This window comes from Sus scrofa, chromosome 1, assembly GCF_000003025.6.
Source record: "Sus scrofa isolate TJ Tabasco breed Duroc chromosome 1, Sscrofa11.1, whole genome shotgun sequence".
Lineage (NCBI taxonomy): Eukaryota > Metazoa > Chordata > Mammalia > Artiodactyla > Suidae > Sus > Sus scrofa.
In genome coordinates this window covers 153150957-153171755 of record NC_010443.5, presented here as the reverse complement: position 1 = coordinate 153171755, position 20799 = coordinate 153150957, and the positions used below count along the sequence as shown (strand labels likewise).

General features: G+C 37.9%; 1 protein-coding gene across 5 annotated transcripts in view; it reads left to right on the top strand.

Annotated features, from left to right (window-relative positions):
• The window catches only part of DOK6 (docking protein 6), a 402546-nt gene that overhangs the window by 221677 nt on the left and 160070 nt on the right, over window positions 1–20799 (top strand). For 4 of the 5 annotated variants that reach the window (XM_021099323.1, XM_021099326.1, XM_021099324.1 and 1 more), the window contains exon 6: window positions 9948–10025. The exons of the other annotated variant lie outside the window; for it this stretch is intronic. In XM_021099323.1, the coding sequence (XP_020954982.1) occupies window positions 9948–10025 (78 nt within the window). The remainder of the gene's footprint in view (window positions 1–9947; window positions 10026–20799) is intronic. 5 annotated transcript variants of the gene reach the window in all.

Genomic DNA, 20799 nt, shown 5'->3' with positions numbered 1-20799 from the left:
TCTGCTGAATTTAATCATCTATTTTATGTGTTACTTATGATAGCTTTCAAAGCCCTGTTTTAAAACACATCATTTCATCTTCTCCTCATATCAGCACTGAACATGGACATAGTAAGAATCATTTTTATCCAGTTTTCATGGAAGAAAAAATCCTCAGAAAGGTTAATAAGGTGTAATTGAGGTCACCTGGAAAGGGCCTGGTGATGCAGAGGTCAAGTCTGAATTGTCTGATTCATTCTTTGGTGATTTTTCACACTGTGATTGCTCAGAGAACAATGACCTAGTTCTGTGATCTGAATGTTTGTGTTCCCCCAAAATTTATATGTTGAAAACAACCCTCCAAGGTGATATTAGTTGGTGAGGCCATTGGGAGGTGATTAGGTAAAACGTGGAGCTCTCCTAAATGGGATTAGTGCTCTTATAAAAGTGACCCAACATACAATTATATCAAAAAGAACAAAATACCTACCAGTAAACCTACCTAAGGAGGTAAAAAATCTGTACTCCAAAAAGTATAAGACACTGATAAAAGAAATTGATAACAAATTGAAAGATATACTGTATTCATGGATTAGAAAAATTAGTATTGCTAAAAATGACCATAGTACCCCAAACAATGTACAGATTCAATGCAATTGCTATCAAATACCAAGGGCCCTTTTCACAGAAATAAGACAAATAATTTTGAAATTTGTGTGGAAACACTAAAGGCCCTGAATAGCTAAAACAACCTTGAGGGGAAATCAAAAAATAGAACTAGAAGAATAAGGCTCTCTGACTTCAGACTATACTACAAAGCTACATTAATTAAAACAGTATTGTACCAGCAGAAAAATAGGCACAGCTCAATGGAACAGAATAAAGAGCCCAGGAATAAACTAATACTCTTATGGTCATTTAATTTGTGACAAAGGAGTCAAAAATATACAATGGATAAATTGCAGTATCTTCAATAAGAGGTGCTGGGAAGAATGGACAGTTAAGGATGAAATTAGAACATTCTCTAACACCATGTACAAAAATAAACTCAAAATGGATTAAAGATCTAAATGTAAGATTAGAAACCATAAAACTCCTAGAAGAAAGCATTGGCAGAGCACTCTTTGACATAAATTGTAGCAATGGTTTTTGGATCTGCCTCCTGAAGCAAAGGAAATAAAAGCAAAAATAGACAAATGAGACCTAATTTAACTTAAATGCTTTTGCACAGCAGAGGAAACCATAAATAAAATGAAAAGACAACGTACCAATACCAATGGAGGACAATATTTGCAAGTGATATGACTGATAAACAGCTCATACAAGTCAACATCAAAAAAACCCAATCCTCCCCTCTTCCCAAAAATAGGCAGAAGACCTGAATACAAATTTTTCCAAAAAAGATGCACAGATAGCCAACAGACACGTGAAAAGTGCTCAATATCTTTAATCATTAGAGAAATCTGAATTAAAACCACAATGAGATATCACTTCACACCTGACAGAATGGCTGTCATCAAAAAGACCACAAATAACAAATGTTGATAAGGATATAGAGAAAGAGAATTCTATATACTGTTGGAAAAAATGTAAATTGGTGCAGCCACTATGGAAAACAGAATGAAGATTTCTCAAGACACTAAAAGTAGAACTACCATATGACCCAGGAATTCTACTCTTTGAAAAAAAAATTAATTCAAAAAGATGCATGTGCCTCAATGTTCATACCAGCATTTTGTACAATTACCAACATATAGAAGCAATCTGTCCATGAACAGATGAATGGATAATGAAGATGTGGTACACACGCACACACACACACACGCTAGAATACTACTCAGCCATAGTAGTATTGACATTTTTTCATTTGCAACAATATGGATGGATTTGGAAGGTACTATGTGAAGTGAAATAAATCAGAGAAAGACAAATATTGTGTGGTATCACTTATATGTGGAATTCAAAAAAATAAAACTAGTGAATATAATAAAAAAGGAAGTAGACACACGGATGTAGAGAAGAAACTAGCAGTTACCAGTAAGTAGAGGACAGGGGGAGTGGCAAAATAAATGTAGAGGATTTAGAGGTACAAACTACTATGTTTAAAATAAATAAGCTGCAAGGATATATAATGTAATACAGGGAATATAGACAATGTTTTATAACAAATATGAGTGGAATAGAACCTTTAAAAATTGTGTATCGCTGTGTTGTACACCTGAAATTTATAGTGTACATCGACTATACCTGAATTAAAAAAAAATAGTCCAAAAAATGGCTGGACAGAGCTCCCTGCCCTTCTACCATGTGAGGACAAGTAAAAAGAGAGCATCTACGATTCAGGAAACTCACCAAATACCAAATCTGCCAGCTCCACGTTCATGGACATCCTAGCTTCCAGAACTGTGAGAAGTCAATTTTTGTTGTTTATAAGCCACTCAGTCTGTGGTGGTATTTTTTTATAGCTCGCAAGTAGGATACCTGGCTGCTCTCTTTATTTGACATTATTAACTGATAGACCTACAATGTCATTAGACAGATATACCTAAATTTTAAATCCGTGCTTACTTTCATGCATTAAAAGCAACTCCCTGTTACCTGTAAGATAACATTTCTTTGTCATGGCCTATAAAAACACTCCTAGCTCTGAGCTTTATTTACTTTTTCTGCTTATTTCCTACTTCTTACTCTAAACTCCAGCCTCAAAAAAGCAAGTAATAAAGAACATCTCAGCTTTGCCCATGCTGTCCATCCATCCTGAATATGCCCTGCCGCCTCCCACTATCCTCTCACTTTAGCTCAAATAATTCCAACTCATTTTTTATGATGCCAGTGTCAGATCAACTCCAGGAAATCTTTTATTAAGTCCTTAAAATTGGATACAAGTTCCTTTTGCCCAAACAGTTCTGCTCTCCAGATACCTCATGCTCACCTACATTTCCCAACACCCAAGCGTTATGAACAGAAGTGATATGCTTTTAAGCAGATACATTTATTTCTTATGCAAATGTTGCCCTGGTTGTCCAAGATAGTTGCCCAGAACCCACATGGGCTAGTATGACTGAGAAATTCCTATTGCATTAAACCACTGACATGCTGTTTGTTATTTAAGGGTAAGTCTGTTTGACCCTGATAGAAATTTATGGCAGGAGAAATGCTGCAGTAATAAATAAATAAATAGCACTAAAATCTGTAGCACTGAAATAGTGCCCGTGCCAGGGATAAAGGTGAGTGATGTGGAAGCTGGGAAACGAGGCTATGCAGTTGATGAGACATTGGGTAAAACTCTTGCGATAACTTGCCCGGCCAGCTGCATCTGTAATGAATGAGCTTGTAGATTAAGAACAGTACAAATTAAAGTTAAGACACCTCATTCTCTCTGTTGAATATGGGAGGAAAGATTGCTCTCCCTTCCCTTTTTCTTAAAACGTTTACTTTAGAAAACATAAAATCATAAGTATTTTCTTCTCTCTTTGAAATGTATATAAATCCTTTTGAAAATGAAATTGGCCTTTTTCTCACTTTTAAGAACCAGGACTACCTTTCCCTCAGGGACTCAGAAACCACCCCTTTGAAACTTAAACATCAAAGGAGAGCACGCCCCTTACCCCCAGTTTCCTTGGGAGGGTAAGAACCTAACTTTGGTGTTGCTTGGCTCCAAACTGCAAAATGACCTCCTTTCATAAAGCTGTGAGAAGTTTGTTTTTCTTCTAGATAAAGCAGTTGGCGAAGCTAGATGGTCACTCCAGTGACCAGGTGAATAGGATGGGCCCTGTGTGGCAAATGGTGGTGTTAAATCCTTTTATTTGAGTCTAGTTATTGTTTATCTTGAGAACATGTACATAGTGGGTTATTTCTGCCTTTGACTACCTTTGCAGTCTCTCAGCAGATTACCTGTGATGTGCATCACATTTTGGTTTAATATGTATAAAATAACAAGTGTTTTATTTCTTTATTCCTTTTGTGGAGAGGACTTCTAGATTAGGAGAAGATTTTGTTTTTAATTCTATTTCCCAGCAACATCTAGGGGAAGAAGTTAGAAAACAAAATGTTTCTTGGCTGGCAAGATACTTCAAAGAAGGGATCATTGGGAAACGTTGAGAACTTGCAAGCAAAAATTGAAAGGAATTTGAAAAATTCTAAACTCTGCAAAATTGGAAAAGAGAAGTATGTTAAGTCTCCAAAGAGTAGGGGATAAAGTTAAAAAAGTTTTCACATGACAAAAGCGGAGTTCCCATCATGGCTCAGCAGTTAGCGACCACAATTGGCATTCATGAGGACGTGAGTTTGATCCCTGGCCTCACTCAGTGGGTTAAGGATCCGGCGTTGCCAGGAGCTGTGGTGTAGGTCACAGACATGGCTTGGAATCTGTGTTGCTGTGGCTCTGGCGTAGGCTGGCGACTACAGCTTCACTTGGACCCCTAGCCTGGGAACCTCCATATGCCACGGGTATGGCCCTAAAAAGACAAAAACAAAAAACCCAAAACCAAGTTTAAAAATTCTCAAGAAAAAGAGTAGAATAAGTGTATTGTTTCCACATTTGCTACTAAAACCTCTCAACTGATTAAGGTGTTCAAGGGAAAAAATCAGCTTAGGAGTATGGTGCCTAGTATAATCCTTCAATTTAATAGAGATGACTTAGGGTAAAAAATTGAGTAAGTGGTGCTCCTAAAGAACTTGATAAAGTCAAGGTAGAACCTTTAAATCAAAAGAGAGAGTTTTAGGGAAGAGGAAACAAAATATTATAGCAAATCTAAGTATGTCTTTAAAAATACTCCAAAAATGGTAGATATTACCTTGGTAGATATGATCAACCAGAATTAAATATACAAACAACCTAGTAGTATTTTGACAAACTTTTGTGGCGGGGATGGGAGGGAAGGAAACCCAAACCAAACATTTTTATGATTTTTTAAGACTTGTTATTAATCAGATCGCTCCATAAACTTCTCAGGGCAAAAAAAAATGGGCTGAGAAATGTGCAAAACCTCAACAGAAACGTTTTCCCAATGTCCAATTCGGATATGGCCATCAAGGATAATCATAAAGGAAAAATCCTCCTGAGAGAGGACAGGGTCAAGGAGAGTAAAAGATAAGCCAGTTCCTCCGAAAGAGCAGAATAAGGGTCACAGATCACTGTTAACCTCCACTTAACACAGGACCCTCTGGTTATCTGGTGAGGACCAGGGAGAGTCCTGCCTGCCCTGTCTCACCTGTTCCTTCTTTGCTTAAAGGGAGTGTTTGCAGTGCTAGGCTTCCTATTTCTCTTGAACCATTGTTCCTTAAGTGGGGGTGGATAGAAGTAGAAAAAAAAATTTGTACTATTCTTTTGGAACCAAGAGAATTCCTATCTGGAACTGATGTAGCTATGGATTCTGGATTTGGAGCTAGAATCAAGGGCTTGGACAGATCGCTTTTTGGTTCATCTCCCTTAGGGAGGGATCAAGTATGTAGAAGGAAGAGAGATGAGGGAACTGGCTGACTAGAAGAGAGGATTGTTGCAGAGACAGTCACGCTTACTGAACATCCCAACTACTCCCCTGAGTTTACCTTTGTCTTTGCAGTTGAGTTGGGCCATGTGGGACAGGATTCTAGACAAGGAGCTCATAGGCATTGCCTCTCTGCAGAAGTACTTAAATGTCTTGTATTAGTCAACTTGGGTTCTCATAATAAAACACCAAAGAATGGGTAATTTAAATGACATAAATTTATTTCTCACAGTTCTGGAGGTTGCGAAGTCCAAGGTGAAGGTGCTAGCTGACTGATTCCTTGTGAGGGCTTACAGACAGGTTGCAGACAGCCACCTTCTCACTGTGCCCTCACATGGTGGAAAGGGAGAGAGAGAAAGTAATTCTGCAGTGTCTCTCCGTGTAAGGACATTAATCCTATTGGGTCAGAACCCCATTCTTATGACTTAGTTAACTTTACCTCCAGAAAGGCCTTCTCTGCAAATATGCATTGCGGTTTGAGTCTTCAACATACAAAGTGGGGGTCAAGTTGCGGGAGGAGGTAAACAATCCAGTCCAGAGCATGCCTATTGAAGAATTTTACAACCCTTTCACCTGCTGTGCAATTGAAGTGGTCTAGTGTTGAGATGTCTTAGCCACAAGATTGAGCAGCCAGTGTTTCTGAATCTAGTTTGAGGATACTTATATCAGACATAGCTTGAGTGAGAAATAAACATTTGTTGTGTTAAGCCATTGAGGTTTGAAGTTAGCATTATTATTATTATTTTTTAAATTACACAGCATAAGTGAACCAGTTTTCCTAATCTATAACTTTTTTTGTGATTTCAGTACCTACTCACTAAAAGTCTTTTATTACCATTCCTACTTTATATTATAATCATTGGTCCATCCATCTCTCCAAGTACCTTGTGAACTCACTAAGAACAGGCATTACATTATAGTCATCTCTGTTTATCCAAAACATTGTGGTATTTGACAAATGATTGAAAGCATCTCAGAGAATAAATGAGGTTTTTAATGTTAAAAAAAGATTTAAATTATCACATTCAATTGAGTTCTAGTTACATAATATAGAGAAAGAGAAATGCCTCTTCCTTGAAAAATTTTCATCAGGGATATATGTAATGTTAAAAAGTCATATGTCTGTATAGATTCTTCCTTTAATTCCAAAGAAATAATGCTAAGACAAAGCCTTTGAGGAATTTAGTGTCTTTTGTGTGTGTGTATCTAATTTGGTTAAGTCTCTTGCTACTAGAACACTGGGAGTAACTTTTTCCCCTAGGATAAAGCATTAATTAAATGACTTAGGAAACTGTTCTTATCAAGAAATGGAGGCTCCGATCTTAATTTTTGCTCCATTAACTTTAAAGTTCAATACATTTTTATTGAACCCACACATGCTTTAGTGTGAATTGCTTTTCATTAATTGGTCTGTAGGGATTCCAATGACAGTTTTGGTCTTCCTTTTTAGGGTTTTTTTTTTTTTTTTTTTTTTTTTTTTTTAATTCTCCTTCAGAAAGTTCCTAAACTTTAGTAATAGCCGTTAAATCAAGAAATGATTACTGGAATCAAGAGGGTAAAAATCCCACGGAAAGAGATGGGAAGTTCTGGTTTGACTGGGATGGTGGCAGGCCTCTACCTCCACCAACGAGATTTCCATCTTAGAGGAGACTTTAGGCTGGCTTTATCAGAACAGCTGAACCATTCATTTATTAATTAATGATTCATTCAAAAGATGCACATGTTTTCACTGGACTTAGGACATATGTTGTTACTGTTATGACATCTTACACTGAATGGCCTCAGGTAGTTGCCGTTGCCTGTGTGCACCCCACCTTGTCAGTGGACGTCAGTGTTTTCATCATTTCAGCTGAAGCTGTGTGTAATGTTAGTGCTTCACTTCTTGAGTCTAATTTCATTTCAGTTTAATTTCAACTCTGCAGTGTTTCTCTCAAGAAACCTCTAGGACCATTAAAAAAAAAATACTTAACTGTGAACATTTTCTGGTAGATAAAGTATTCACCAGCCAGCGTAAAACTGATAAAATAGGTGTTGGTGGTTTAGAAGAGAATTTTAAATTCAAAAGCAGCATATTTTTAAATGGAGAAATGTGTACCATTAACACTCCTGATGGCAAATGAAATAATATCTTGTGAAAAAAGAAAAACAGAGGAGGCCTTGATAATTCTGAGTTTGACTCCATAGGTACAAAAGTTTTAGAAATTCCTTAGCTAGCTTATTTCACTTATATTTCCTTTTTAGGCATGTATAAGAGTAACGTATAAATAATCTATGACAAGTGAGCCTGAGTCTTTCAATACATACAAACATTTTGAAATTATCAAAAAAAACTTTGTAGGAGTTCCCACTGTGACACAGTGGGTTAAGAATCCAATTGCAGCAGCTCAGGTAGCTGCATAGATGTGGGTTGGATACCCAGCCTGGAACAGTGTGTTAAAGGATCCAGCATTGCTGCAGCTGTGGTGCAGGTCACAGCTGCAGCTCAGATTTAGTCCCTGGCCTAGGTACTTCATATGCCATGGATATGGCCCTTAAAAACAAAACAAAACAAACACTTCCCATAATAGTATAATTGGTGCGTTTTGTCCACAGTAACACATAAAGTCAGGTATGAGTCTTATAATCTTTGGTGTTTTATATCCAACAAATTATGGTAGTTATTGAGTTCATATTACATTCCAGGCATTGTTTAGGTGCTTGGATAACTCAGAGACTAAAGTTCTCTGCCTTCGTAATGCTCATAGGCTATTGAGGAAGGACAGTAACAAACTAATAAGCATATTACTATGAACATACATAATATAGCAGGCGTTGATGTGTGTTACAGAGAAAAAACTAAAGATTTAGGTGTGCATGGATGGGTGCTATTGATAGAACTGTTCAAACAAGATCTCTTATGTAAGGTGATATTCCAGTTGATAGCTAAAGGAAGTGAGGAAGAAGATTTGTTAAGTGGTTATTTGAGAAATAACACTCTTGGCTTAGGGCATGTCAAGTTTAAAAGCTCAGCTGTAGGAGTTACCATCATGGCGCAGCAGAAATGCATCTGACTAGGAACCAGGAGGTTGCGGGTTCGATCCTGGCCTCGCTCAGTGGGTTAAGCATCCGGCATTGCCGTGAGCTGTGGTGTAGGTCACAGACGCGTCTTGGATCTGGTGTTGCTGTGGCTCTAGCATAGGCCGGCAGTAACAGCTCCAATTCGACCCCTAGCCTGGGAACCTCCATATGCCGCAGGTGCAGCCCTCAAAAAGACAAGACAAAAAAAGAAAAAAAAAAAAGCTCAGCTATAGACAGCATTGCACTTTATATTTAAGGAGCAGAAAGTGGGCTAGAGCAGAGAGAATGCGGGAGGTTTAGGCAATGACACCAGACATTTGCCGTGGGCTCAGCTTAATAGCCTCTTTTGTGCTATATTAAGGACCATGGGTTTTACTTGGAATGGATTGGGAACTCATTGGGATACTTAGATCGCATGATACAAATTCTTATTTTATTTTATTTTATTTCATTTCATTTCATTTCATTTCATTTTATTTTATTTTATTTTATTTTATTTTATTTTATTTTATTTTATTTTATTTTATTTTGCTTTTTAGGGCTGTTCCTGTGGCATATGGAAGTTCCCAAGCTAGGGGTCAAGTCGGAGCTGCAACTTCTGGCCAATGCCACAGCCACAGCAATGTGGGATCCTAGCCATATCTTCGACCTACACCACAGCTCACAGCAATGCCTGATCCTTAACCCACTGAGCAAGGCCAGGAATCAAACCTACATTCTCCTGGATACTAGTCGGGTTTGTAACCTGCTGAGTCATGACAAAAACTCCTCAATTTTATTTTAAAGGAGAATACTCCAGAAATTGTACGGAGACCAGGCTGTAGGGAAGCAAAGATGAAAGCGAGTACAGTTAAGATTCTATTACAGTATCCAGACAAGAGATGAAAGGCCAATGATTTAGCAGGGGAGAAGAGGATAAACTGTCAGGTTTAATACTGTAAATTAACTATACTTCAAAAAAAATTCTTTTAGGAGTTTCCATTGTGGCTCAGTGGGTTAAGGACCTGATGTCTTTGTGAGGATGCAGGTTCAATCCCTGGCCTTGCTCAGTGGGTTAAGGAACCAGGGTTGCTTCAACATAGATTGCAGATGAGGCTTGGATCCATTGTTCCCATGGCTGTGGTGTAGGCCTCAGCTGCAGCTCCAATTTGACCCTTATCCTGGGAACTTCCATATGCCACAGGTGCAGCTGTAAAAAGAAAAAAATATTTTAAAGAATTTTTAAATGAAGAACTTTAAAAATTAAAAAAAAATAAAGTTAGGGTCTGAATACAAGTGTAATGTGAGAAAAACTTATGGATCAAACGTGACTTTGAGAACTAAACCAAGCAGCTAGTAAAACATAGATGCCATTTACTGACATATGGAATACTGAAAGGGTCAAAGATTGGTTGAAAGTCAAAAATTTGTTTTCTGCCATAGTACGTTTGAGATACCTCATGGACATGCAAGTGGAATTTCAGAAGGTGGTTGCATACATCAGGGGAGAGTCACCAGCATGTAAGTTGCTTTTAAAGTTATACACCTGGATTCCTCGCTTATAAGAAAAGATACAGAAATCCATTACTTCCCCTTGGAGCAAAAACCATGTTAAGTGGCACAGAGAAGTGAATAAGATGAAACTTGAGAGGTGACGTTGATTTTGCAAATCAGAGTTCACTGATGGCCTTGAAAAGAGCTGTTTCAGTGGAGTCATGAGGACAATAGATTGGAGTGGGTTCAAGAGAGAAATTGGAGTCAGCAAGGACAGATGCTCAAGAAAATTTGTTGTGGAAATAACAGGGAAATAGAAAAATAGCTGTAAAAGAATGAGGTTAAACTTTATTAGAAGATCAGTTATATTAAAACATTTGCGTGCAGACAGGAGTCAAACTCTACAGAGGAGAAAAAAATGATAAAGCAAAAGAAAGAAGGAGACGTCACTAAATAATAACCTTGAATTGATGAGAGTAAACAGGATCTAATGAACAAGTGAGCAGCTACAGTTAAAAAATTTATGAAAAATAGTAAAGTATAATGGAGGATGAGATGATGGAGGCGTAAATGGAGGCAGGTGTTTGGGGGTTACCACAGAGGCATGTGGAAGTTGCCTTCTGATAGCTTCTCTTTTCTAGTGAAATAGGAAATGAGGTAACGGACTGGGAGGAGAGAGGAAAGATAGTCAAGGTTTGATGCAAGAGAAGGTATGATATGGTTGTTTAACAGAATGAGTAAACCCAGCACATAAGTAAAAATGGACAGTTGACACCAAAGCGAAGTTCTCACAACCATCAGCCGAACCTGTGGCCTCATCTGTTTTCCTCTGCTCTTGGCTCATCACCCAGTGCTGCTTCCAAACTACCCCAGGCTTCTGCCCTTTAGATCTTCTGTTCCTAATCAGTGTGTGTCAGGGCCTCCCAGCATCCCGCGCATGAGCCAGGCAAGGCTCAGTCACGTACTTGCCCACTTCAAAGACCCATTCTTCCTATTTTCCTGTTCTACACTCGGGGTGACAGTATGAGGGGGCTGTGAGGGTTTTCCAAGACAGCTGCAGCCTCCCTCAGGTGTGCTCCTATTTATAATGTTCCAAGACTCCCCCAATATCTAACCATTTCTGAAGTGCTCCTCCCGCACACATGCAGTCTCAGTTCCTGTCATTTTATATTTGTTGTGATCCTTCTTACTTTGACACCTGTCCACGTCATCTTGTTTACCTGGAATACTCCCCCCACCTCACCCCTCACATCTCTCTCTCTCACATCATACACACACACACACACACACACACACACACACACACGCACACGCACACGCACACACACACAATTGTTAAGCCTTTCTTAACTTAGATGCTCTTATAATGACTTACACAGGACTTCTCTACTGTAGTGCTGGCCACACAGATTGCGAAGCCCTATACACCTGGCAGACTCCACACTGCCCCGGGAGATGTTTTTCTAGCAATGTGCCCAGTGTCTGCCATAGATGTCTGTGAAACGAATGAAAGGACACACGGGGAGGCAAGAACACAGACTCCAGATCTAGAGGAGCAGGGCAGGGTTACAGGGAAGTTCGAAGCTCGGTTCCAGGTCTAAGTTTCTCTTGGTGGCACAGGGGCAGGCAGGAAAAAGTAAATATGTCTCTTAGGCCATTTTTACTCTAATGAGACAGCATAGGACAGTCATGCCACTTTATGAGGCAAAGAAATGAGATCAAAACCTCAGGTATTATTTCCAGCTGTCAGATAATGTTCTTCACTTAATAGGAATGCAGAATCACATTACAACAAAATCAGAAAATGAGGCAACATCATAAATCACAGAAAAAGGTAACAAAGATGAGGAAATAGAATTATTTTCATTTCTTTTATGTCTAAAATGCCTGTGACTTAAATAACAGGTATATTAGTGTCTAGATCCAGTCAAAACATATTTCTGATTCCTAAAGTGAGGGTGAATTTGGCAGAAAAGAAACATGTTCCTAGTGTCATCCTTTCATAGCTGTATTTCACATGGCGTGAGATCGTGCCTATGTGTTGCCATGTTCACAGAATGTTCCCCTCTCTCCTTCCCCACCTGATTTCCCTGCTCTCCAGATGTCCCTCCTTCTCCCTCCCATCTGCCCCCCCACCCCCCGCCCGCCCTTTTCACTCCTTTCTCTTCCTTTTTTTTTTTTTTTTTTAAATGGCCTTACCTGCAGCATATGGAAGTTTCCAGGCCAGGGACGGAATCCAAACCACAACTGTGACCTATACCATAGCTGTGGCAATGCTGGATCCTTTAACCCACTGCACTGGGCTAGAGATCAAACCTGCACCTCCATAGCTACCCAAGTCACAGCAGTTGGGTTCTTGACACACTGTGTCACATTGGGAACTCCATATATGAAATTTGACTTTCTCTGTCTGAATTATTTCAGTTAGTGTGGTAATGTCTAGATCCATCCATGTAGCTGCAAATGGCATTATTTCATTCTTTTATATGGCTGAGGAATATTCCATTGTATATATATGTACCACATCTTCTTTATCAATTCCTCTGTCAGTGGACATTTAGGTTGCTTCCATGTCTTGGCTATTGTAAATAGTGCTGTAATGAACATTGGGTTGCGTGTATCTTTTTGAGTTATGGTTTTGCCCTGGAGTGGGATTGCTGGATTGTGTGGTAGTTCTATTTTTAGCTTCCTAAATTTAAACTTAAGTCTACTGACTTCAAGGAAAAAAAAAACTTTAAGAAAAAATTCGCTTTCCTTTTTTTTTCAGTTATTTATATTGTGGTACAGTATACATAATAAAGAATTTATAGTATTATATTAACCTTTTTATCAAAGATATGGATTTTGACAACAAATTTAGGTTCACAGAAAATCTGAAGATACAGAGATTTCATATATATCCCTTGCTCACATACATGAATAGACTACCCCATTATCAGCATCCTGCACCAAAGTGATACATTTATTATAATTAATGAATCTACACATTGGCAGGTCATAATCACCAGAAGTCCATAGTTTATATTATGGTTCCTTCTTAGTATTGTACATTCTCTGGTTTGGGACAAAAATACATACATCCATCATTATGGTATCATCCAGAGAAGTTCCACTGCCCTAAAAATGCTCTGTGTTCAGCTTACTCATCCTTCCCCATGCTTAACCTCTAATAACAACATTTGTCTTCTTACTATCTCCATAGCTTGTCTTTTTCCAGAATGTCATACAGTAGAAAATATACAGTATGTAGTCTTTTCAGATTGGCTTATTTCACTTAGTGATATGCAGTTTAAGTTTCTTCTATCTTTTCTCAGTTTGCTAGTTTATTTCTTATTAGTGCTGAATAATAAACCACTGTCTGGACGTATCTCAGTTTATTTATCCATTCACTTATTGAAGGACATCTTGGTAGAGTCCAAGTTTAGGCAATTATGAATAAAGCTGCTATAAGTATTCATATGTAGGTAATTTTGTGGACATAATTTTTCAGCTCCCTTGGGTAAATATCTAAGGAGTTTGATTACTAGACTGTATGGTAGGATTATGTTTAATTCTTTAAGAAACCATCAAACTATCTTCCAAAGTGGCTGTATCATTTGGCATTCATGCCAGCAGTGAGTGAGCATTCCTGTTGCTACATATCTTCAACATTTGGTGTGGTCAGTGTTTTGGATTTTGGCTATTCCAACAGCTGTATAGTGCTATCTCATTGTTTTAATTTGCATTTCCCTGATGATGTAATATGTGGTGCATATTTCCTTATGCTTATTTGCTATTTATTTATTTTCTCTGGTGAAGAGTCTTTGGCGAAGAGACTCTGCTAGAGTCTTTGGCCCACTTTTTTTTTTTAACTGAGTTGTTTATTTTCCTATTGTGGAGTTTGAAGAGTTCTTTGTATATTTTAGGTAACTGAGCTTTATCAGATGTATCTTTGGCACAAATGATCTCCCAGTCTGTGGATTGTCCTCTCATTCATTCTCTTGACATTGTCTTCTGCAGAGTAAAAGGCTTTACCTTTAATGAAGTCCAGTTTATCAGTTATTTCTATCATGGATCATGACTTTGGTGTTGTCTTTAAAATGTCATCATCATACCCAAGGTCATTTAGGTTTTCTTCTAAAACTCCAAGGCTTTTAGGAGCTCTGTGCCAGGAAATAAGACCAGATACATAGTTCTTATTATAAATTACAATATTGCAATAAGACATCTCAAATTAATCTCATTTAAGAGGAGCAAAGAAAACAAATGAATGGAGACCCTGAGTTTATGATCTGATTTCCTTCAAGCCTATTTCCAAATGTATACTTTTAATTTACAACTAGAATTTGCAGGCAGTTAGCACATAGAAAACTCATGACATTTCAACATAAAATTCTCATGATAGTGGAATCTTTTAATGGTTAAAATGATGACAGATTTTTAAATCAATCATTCTCTTATCTGTTATAAAAAAATCACCATTTACATACTGTTGTTAAAAATAAAGTTCATAGAACTTTTACTAAATTTTATTTTTCATGTTGATTAAAAACTAAGCAATAAGCTTGTATATACTCTGAATCATTTCTGTTTTTTTTCTAGTTTATCTTTTTTTAAAAACATTTTGTTGGAGTGTGGCTGACTTACAATGTTGTATTAGTTTCAGGTTTGCAGCAAAGTAAGTTATAAATATATCCATTCTTTTTTCCCATATAGGTTATTACAAACTATTGAGTAGATTTTCCTCTTCTATACAGTAGGTTCTTGTTAATTATCTTTTATTATTATTTTTTAATAGTTATTTCCCCAATACAATTTTTTTTTTACTGTACAGCATGGTGACCCAGTTATACATACATGTACGCATTCTATTTTCGCACATTATCATGCTCCATCATAAGTGACTAGACATAGTTCCCAGTGCTACACAGCAGGATCTCATTGCTAATCCATTCCAAAGGCAATAGTTTATATCTATTAACCCCAAGCTCCCCAACCACCCCACTCCCATCCCCTCCCCCTTGGCAACCACAAGTCTATTCTGCAAATCCATGATTTTCTTTTTTATGCAATAGTGTATATACGTTGTTCCCATCCTCCCAAATTCTCCTTCCCCAACAGTTTCACCTGTGTTAACCCAAAGATTGGTTTTTAAATCTGTGAGTTTGTTTCTGTTTTATAAATAAATTCTTTTGTATCATTTTTATTAGACTCTGCATGTAAGTGATATCATATGATATTTATCTTTCTCCTTCTGATTTACTTTACTTAGTATGATAATCTCTAGATCCATCTATGTTTCTGCTCTTCTGAATCGTTTCTTTTGCAAAGTACTCTCTGTTTGGAAAACAGTCATTGGATATGGAATATATACTATTGTTACACTGTTCTTTAATATGAAAATATGTTCGCTCCTTGAAACTCTGATTAATCCATTTTCATTTGATGTTTGTCCAGGTACTCCTTAAGGCATCACATGTTTACTTTCCTACCCATTACTTGATATGTTTTGAACACTCATCAGTATTGTCGAGTATCAATTAGTTTTATCCTCTTTTGTAATGGTATGTCAAGTAGAAAAGAATGTCAATTCATGTCAGAAGTACTAGGAGAAAAAGCTTTCTTGACTTTTAATCCTTTGTGTATACTACATATAGTATCCACAAGGATACCTAAGGAATGTAAGTATAGTGTATACACACACACACATACATACATATATGCACACAAACATATACATAGCCAGAGTCTTTGGGCATGCCAATTACCTATCTGCATAGGAGGTCCACCTCTTCCTAAATCCACAGTAAATGAAGTGCTAAGTATAGCATCATCTTTTCCCTGATTTAATTATACAAATTGAAAATATGTAAAAGAATATTGCATTCAAAAAACACTAAATTCACCTTGAAGTTAAGACTACAATTTAGAAATTTAGAAAAACCTTGCACACCACATTGTCACACTTCTTAGTTTCAGTTGCTCTTTCACAAATGGTCACTAAACTAAATCCCTACTAATTGAAGGATATACAGTATACTCAGCTCACAGTCTATCCCTAGAATGATTGATCTGGCTTGCAGAAAGCATGACAAAAATAAGAAACAGAACTTGCTATGACTATAATTTAATAAGATCTAAAATTCATGGTTTTTTTGGCAAATCAAGGAAGAAAAGATTTAGAAGTGTACAGGCAGCTAAGAAGTGAGAAAATGTTTATTTCTCCCATCATTATAACACAATATCATTAGAAAACTAACAGCATGTAACATGGATTGTAGAACAGACATGGGAATAGGAGTAAGAATGGACATGAGCTAAAATTTGGTGCCATCAGTTATGTGTAACTTGGGAACAAATTACTAATAGTTTTATATCTAAATTCCTGTATTTTAAAAATAGAGATTATAATATTTACTTTTGTATTACTGTGGCAATTAAAATGCTACAAACATATCATAAGGTGTTTCATAATTAGTAGTCTGCAGTAGGCCCTGGACAGTGTTTATAGTTTTTTTTTTCCTCTACACTTACTTTAATTTTATGTCTGCTTTACCTCTACCTAAAACTCTTTTAAGGTATATTTCTTCTATTCATGTGTTTTCCAGAGCTTCCTAACTATTGAATGCAATTCTTTTGGCACAGATATATTCTCCTACAGGCATATTTACTGCAGTTCCTGTGATCTATGTCTTCAGGATCTCTTTTTATAAGAGGGGTCCTTGCAACCTATTTGCATATGTAACTAATGATTTTCATCATTTTGTAGTTGTACAATATTTTTCTCCTCTTCTTATTAAAGTAAAATGACTTCCAAAATTCTATAAGCTTTGGGCCCCACAATAACCTGGATCTATACCTGTTCACTCTCATATATCTTGCATTATTTCTCTAGTAAAGGTGCTGGATTTGTGTAAGCTGATGCTTTGTCCACATTCCCAACCTTTCCAAATGGAATCAGTAAAACTCGCTCCCAATATGGGTTTTCTGCTTTGGCGTCTTGGTTCCTCACCATGAATCATTGCTGCTTGGATCGCATTGGAATTAAATTGCCCATCTTGGCTCTCACCTTCATCAGTGCTCCAAGCAAAATGATTTTTAAAAGTAGAGACTTGGGAGTTCCTTTCATGGCCCAGCAGTTAACAAACCCGACTAGGATCCATAAGGATGCGGGTTCAATCCCTGGCCTCACTCAGCGGGTTAAGGATCTGGCGTTGCCATGAGCTGTGGTGTAGGTTGCAGATTCGGCTTGGATCCTGCATTGCTGTGGCTGTGGTGTAGGCCAGCATCTACAGCTCCAATTTGACCCCTAGCCTGGGAATCTCCATATGCTGCAGGTACAGCCCTAAAATAGCAAAAAAAAAAAAAAAAAAAAAAAAAGTATGGACTCAACAGTGTATCCCACTGTAGAGAAAGGAGTTAAAGCTCCTGTTCAGTGACCCATTTCTCTTCTGAGTAACACTAAAGAAACATCCAGCAGGGAGTTCCTGTCATGGCACAGTGGTTAACGAATCTGACTAGGAACCATGAGGTTGCGGGTTCGGTCCCTGCCCTTGATCAGTGGGTTAAGGATCCGGCATTACCGTGAGCTGTGGTGTAGGTTGCAGACGCGCCTCGGATCCCGCGTTGCTGTGGCTCTGGCGTAGGCCGGTGGCTATGGCTCCGATTGGACCCCTAGCCTGGGAACCTCCATATGCCGCAGGGGCGGCCCAAGAAATAGCAAAAAGACAAACAAAAACAAACAAACAAACACACACACAAAAGAAACATCCAGCAGATAGAAAGAAAGCAAATGGTCCAGTCTAGTCTTATAGACACGCCAAGTGACCTCCTAGTACATAGTCTAAGGACATTGGTGGAAAAGGATTCCCTATCTACAGAATGCTCTTAGCAGGGTGTTCCTGGTTTAGGACTGCCTGGGGTAAAGAGTCCTACAACCGGTGGACTTATAAGGCAGGGCTCCCTAGAGAATGTCACCTAAATGAAATACTTGGGATGAAAAATAAAGATGTGTATTTCCTAACTCAAAGCTCCCTTCTGGGTGTACTGCCACATCCCTGCCTTAGAAAACTCTTGTCATCTGGGGCAGACAGTGCACATCAGTGCAGAAGGAGAGTCCTCAGGAGCTGTATTCAATGGCCCCAAACTTTTCCTGCCTTGTTTGTGCCTCTTGATTGGAGTAAAACTTGATATTGAGTAAAATCTCATGTCAATCTGACCCTTTGGGTTGGCTCATCCCCAATACGCTCAAAAATGGTTGACAGGGAATGAGTCAAATACATTCAGAATGGACTTTACAATCTATTGTTTCTCATAAATGAGTAATCCCTAAATATAAATATTTTTAGGAATATGTATGGGTCAGAAGAAAAAATAATAAATAAAAAAGATGTTTCAGGATTCCCTGGTGGCTTACCAGTTAAGGATTCAGCATTGTCACTGCTGTGACTCAGGTTCGATCCCTGGACAAGGGATCTTCTGCATGCTGTGGGTGCAGCCCCCCCACCTCCCCAAATAGCTAGTAATAACATTGTATGTACAGCATTAATCCTTTAAAAAAAATTTGTTTCAAATGGATGTTAACACCAATATGCTATCTTACTTGGATAAAAAGAGCTGAGACGGAGATTTTGCAAGGCAATTCACCTTATTAATTATTTAGCAATATTTTTATATGATAAATATTTTATGTATGTAGTGACATTCTCCAAAACGTGATGAGTATATTTGTCAACATAGGAAGAACTTAGGTAGGTTGAATTATGCTTTCATTGGCTCACAGAATTACTCCAAGAGTACATGAATCAAGGAGGATTTGATACAAATAATATATGTGCATAAATCAAATCCTGCCACAAAATTCATATTGTATATTTATTTGTAGTACATGTACCTTGGAAAATCTATTTCCTATGAAAAGCACCAGAGTGACAAAGCCTTTTTATCTGACCAAATTTGGAACCACGACATTATAAATTTCTCACATTAAGGTCACATAATGAAGCGGTTTAGACTGGAATATGACATTTCAGGCAATTGATTCTGGATTAAATTCCTCTTGTGCATCAGCTTCCTTGAATGTCATATCATTATCTGAAAATTTGAGATTAATTTTGCCAAGATTGTTTTTAAAATTAAATGTGATGGTGCTAAGTATGGAGAAATGATCAGTGTTTTACTTACAAGTGAACATGCAGTAAGCGGGAGCCCCAGTTATTATTAATTAGGTCTTTAAAAAATTTAAGGCACAATCGGAACTTACAGGGCACCAGAGTTTTCCATTTTAAAAGAGAAATTAGAAATTAGGTCCCAGAGTATAGCACACACATGCTAATAAACAAGGTAGCATATGGCCTGACAACTTTTCAAACTGAAGGCATCAGTCCCCCCACCTCACACCCTGTTCTGAGCAGCAAAACTGTCAGTCAAGTGCATTGTTAACCACAGGGCCAGCCGGTGAGGAGTGAGAAGCACAACTTTTGACATTTGCCTTTGCAGATGAATGAATTCCTTCAACCTTACAGTCTTTGAAATAAAAGACTCTCTCGAACATTACATCTGACTCATGCTCCATTGCTCTGTAAAGGGATGGTATTTGAAACAAGTCAAATCAGGGTTTGGATTGGTCATGTGAGCATTGCAAGTCCCCACTGACTGTCCCTTTGCTTTCCTATTACCACTCTGAACCCATTCTACTTCTGCACTGTGATTTTTGAAGCTACTATGTTTGCATTCATTGTGCTACTATTAAGATAATTTGCTGAAACTTGTTCACTCAGCAGAGAGCAAGAAAACAAACCATTAGTAATTCTGCTGGAATGAACTAATTTATTTGTGACTATAAAATCTAATCAAAAGAAAAAGGGAAAGGAATTCTCTAGCAACCGAATTCCAGTTCTATTCAAACGGATTCATTTCTATTTTCTTAAACCTTGCTTAGCAGGCTAAACACTAGTCTGTCTTCTTGGGAAGGTGAAAGTGAACATAGAACTCTCCCAAGATGGAACTTCCTCCTTTCCTACCTCCCTGATTATTGAAGGAATTCGTTATTGGAAGCCCACTATGTCCACATTATTCTACAAAGCTCCCCCTTGGGGAGTTAATTGGAAGAATTTGGCTGAGGATGGCACTATGTGATGAGAAAGATGAAGCACTTTAATAGATTGCTGACTGGGAGTTCCTGCGTGCCTCACAGGGTTTAGCCAGCATTGTCACTACAGCAGCTCAGGTTGCTATTTGGTGAGGGTTTGATCTACGCCCAGCCCTGGAAAGTTCCTCATGTTGGGTGTGTTTTGGAGGCGGGGGGGGGGATAGACTGCTGACTTTAATTATAATTATAAATGACAAACTTTAAATGTGTCTCAGTGAATGACTAATATGGGTGTTTCTACTTCCTTTTTACTATAGAAGTAGTGAAAATCTCAGTCTGAAATAGGGTTTTATTTTGTTTTGTGTCTTTATTTGTACAAGTTTTGCTGATTCTGTTCTATACCCACACTGTTCTTTTCCTGTAGGTGGCCACCTTTAAGATGTCCCTACATTGTTTCAGGACCCTTATTGCCATTTAAAGAAAATTTTCAGACTTGCCTTGCTCAAAGTTGCTCTGGAAAATTGACAAAGCTATCCTCCTCTGGTTACTTGTAACTCCTGCCCTAAAGAACGGTGCTTTATGTTTTGCTATCTTTGCTAAGAATCATTTGTGAATTATTTCTAATTTCCAAAGGGACATCAAGTGAACAAAACCATCCACTCAGCCCCTGGGGAACACTGACCTGATTTCTATCCTTATAGTTTTGCTTTTTTCCAGAATGTCATTTAAGTG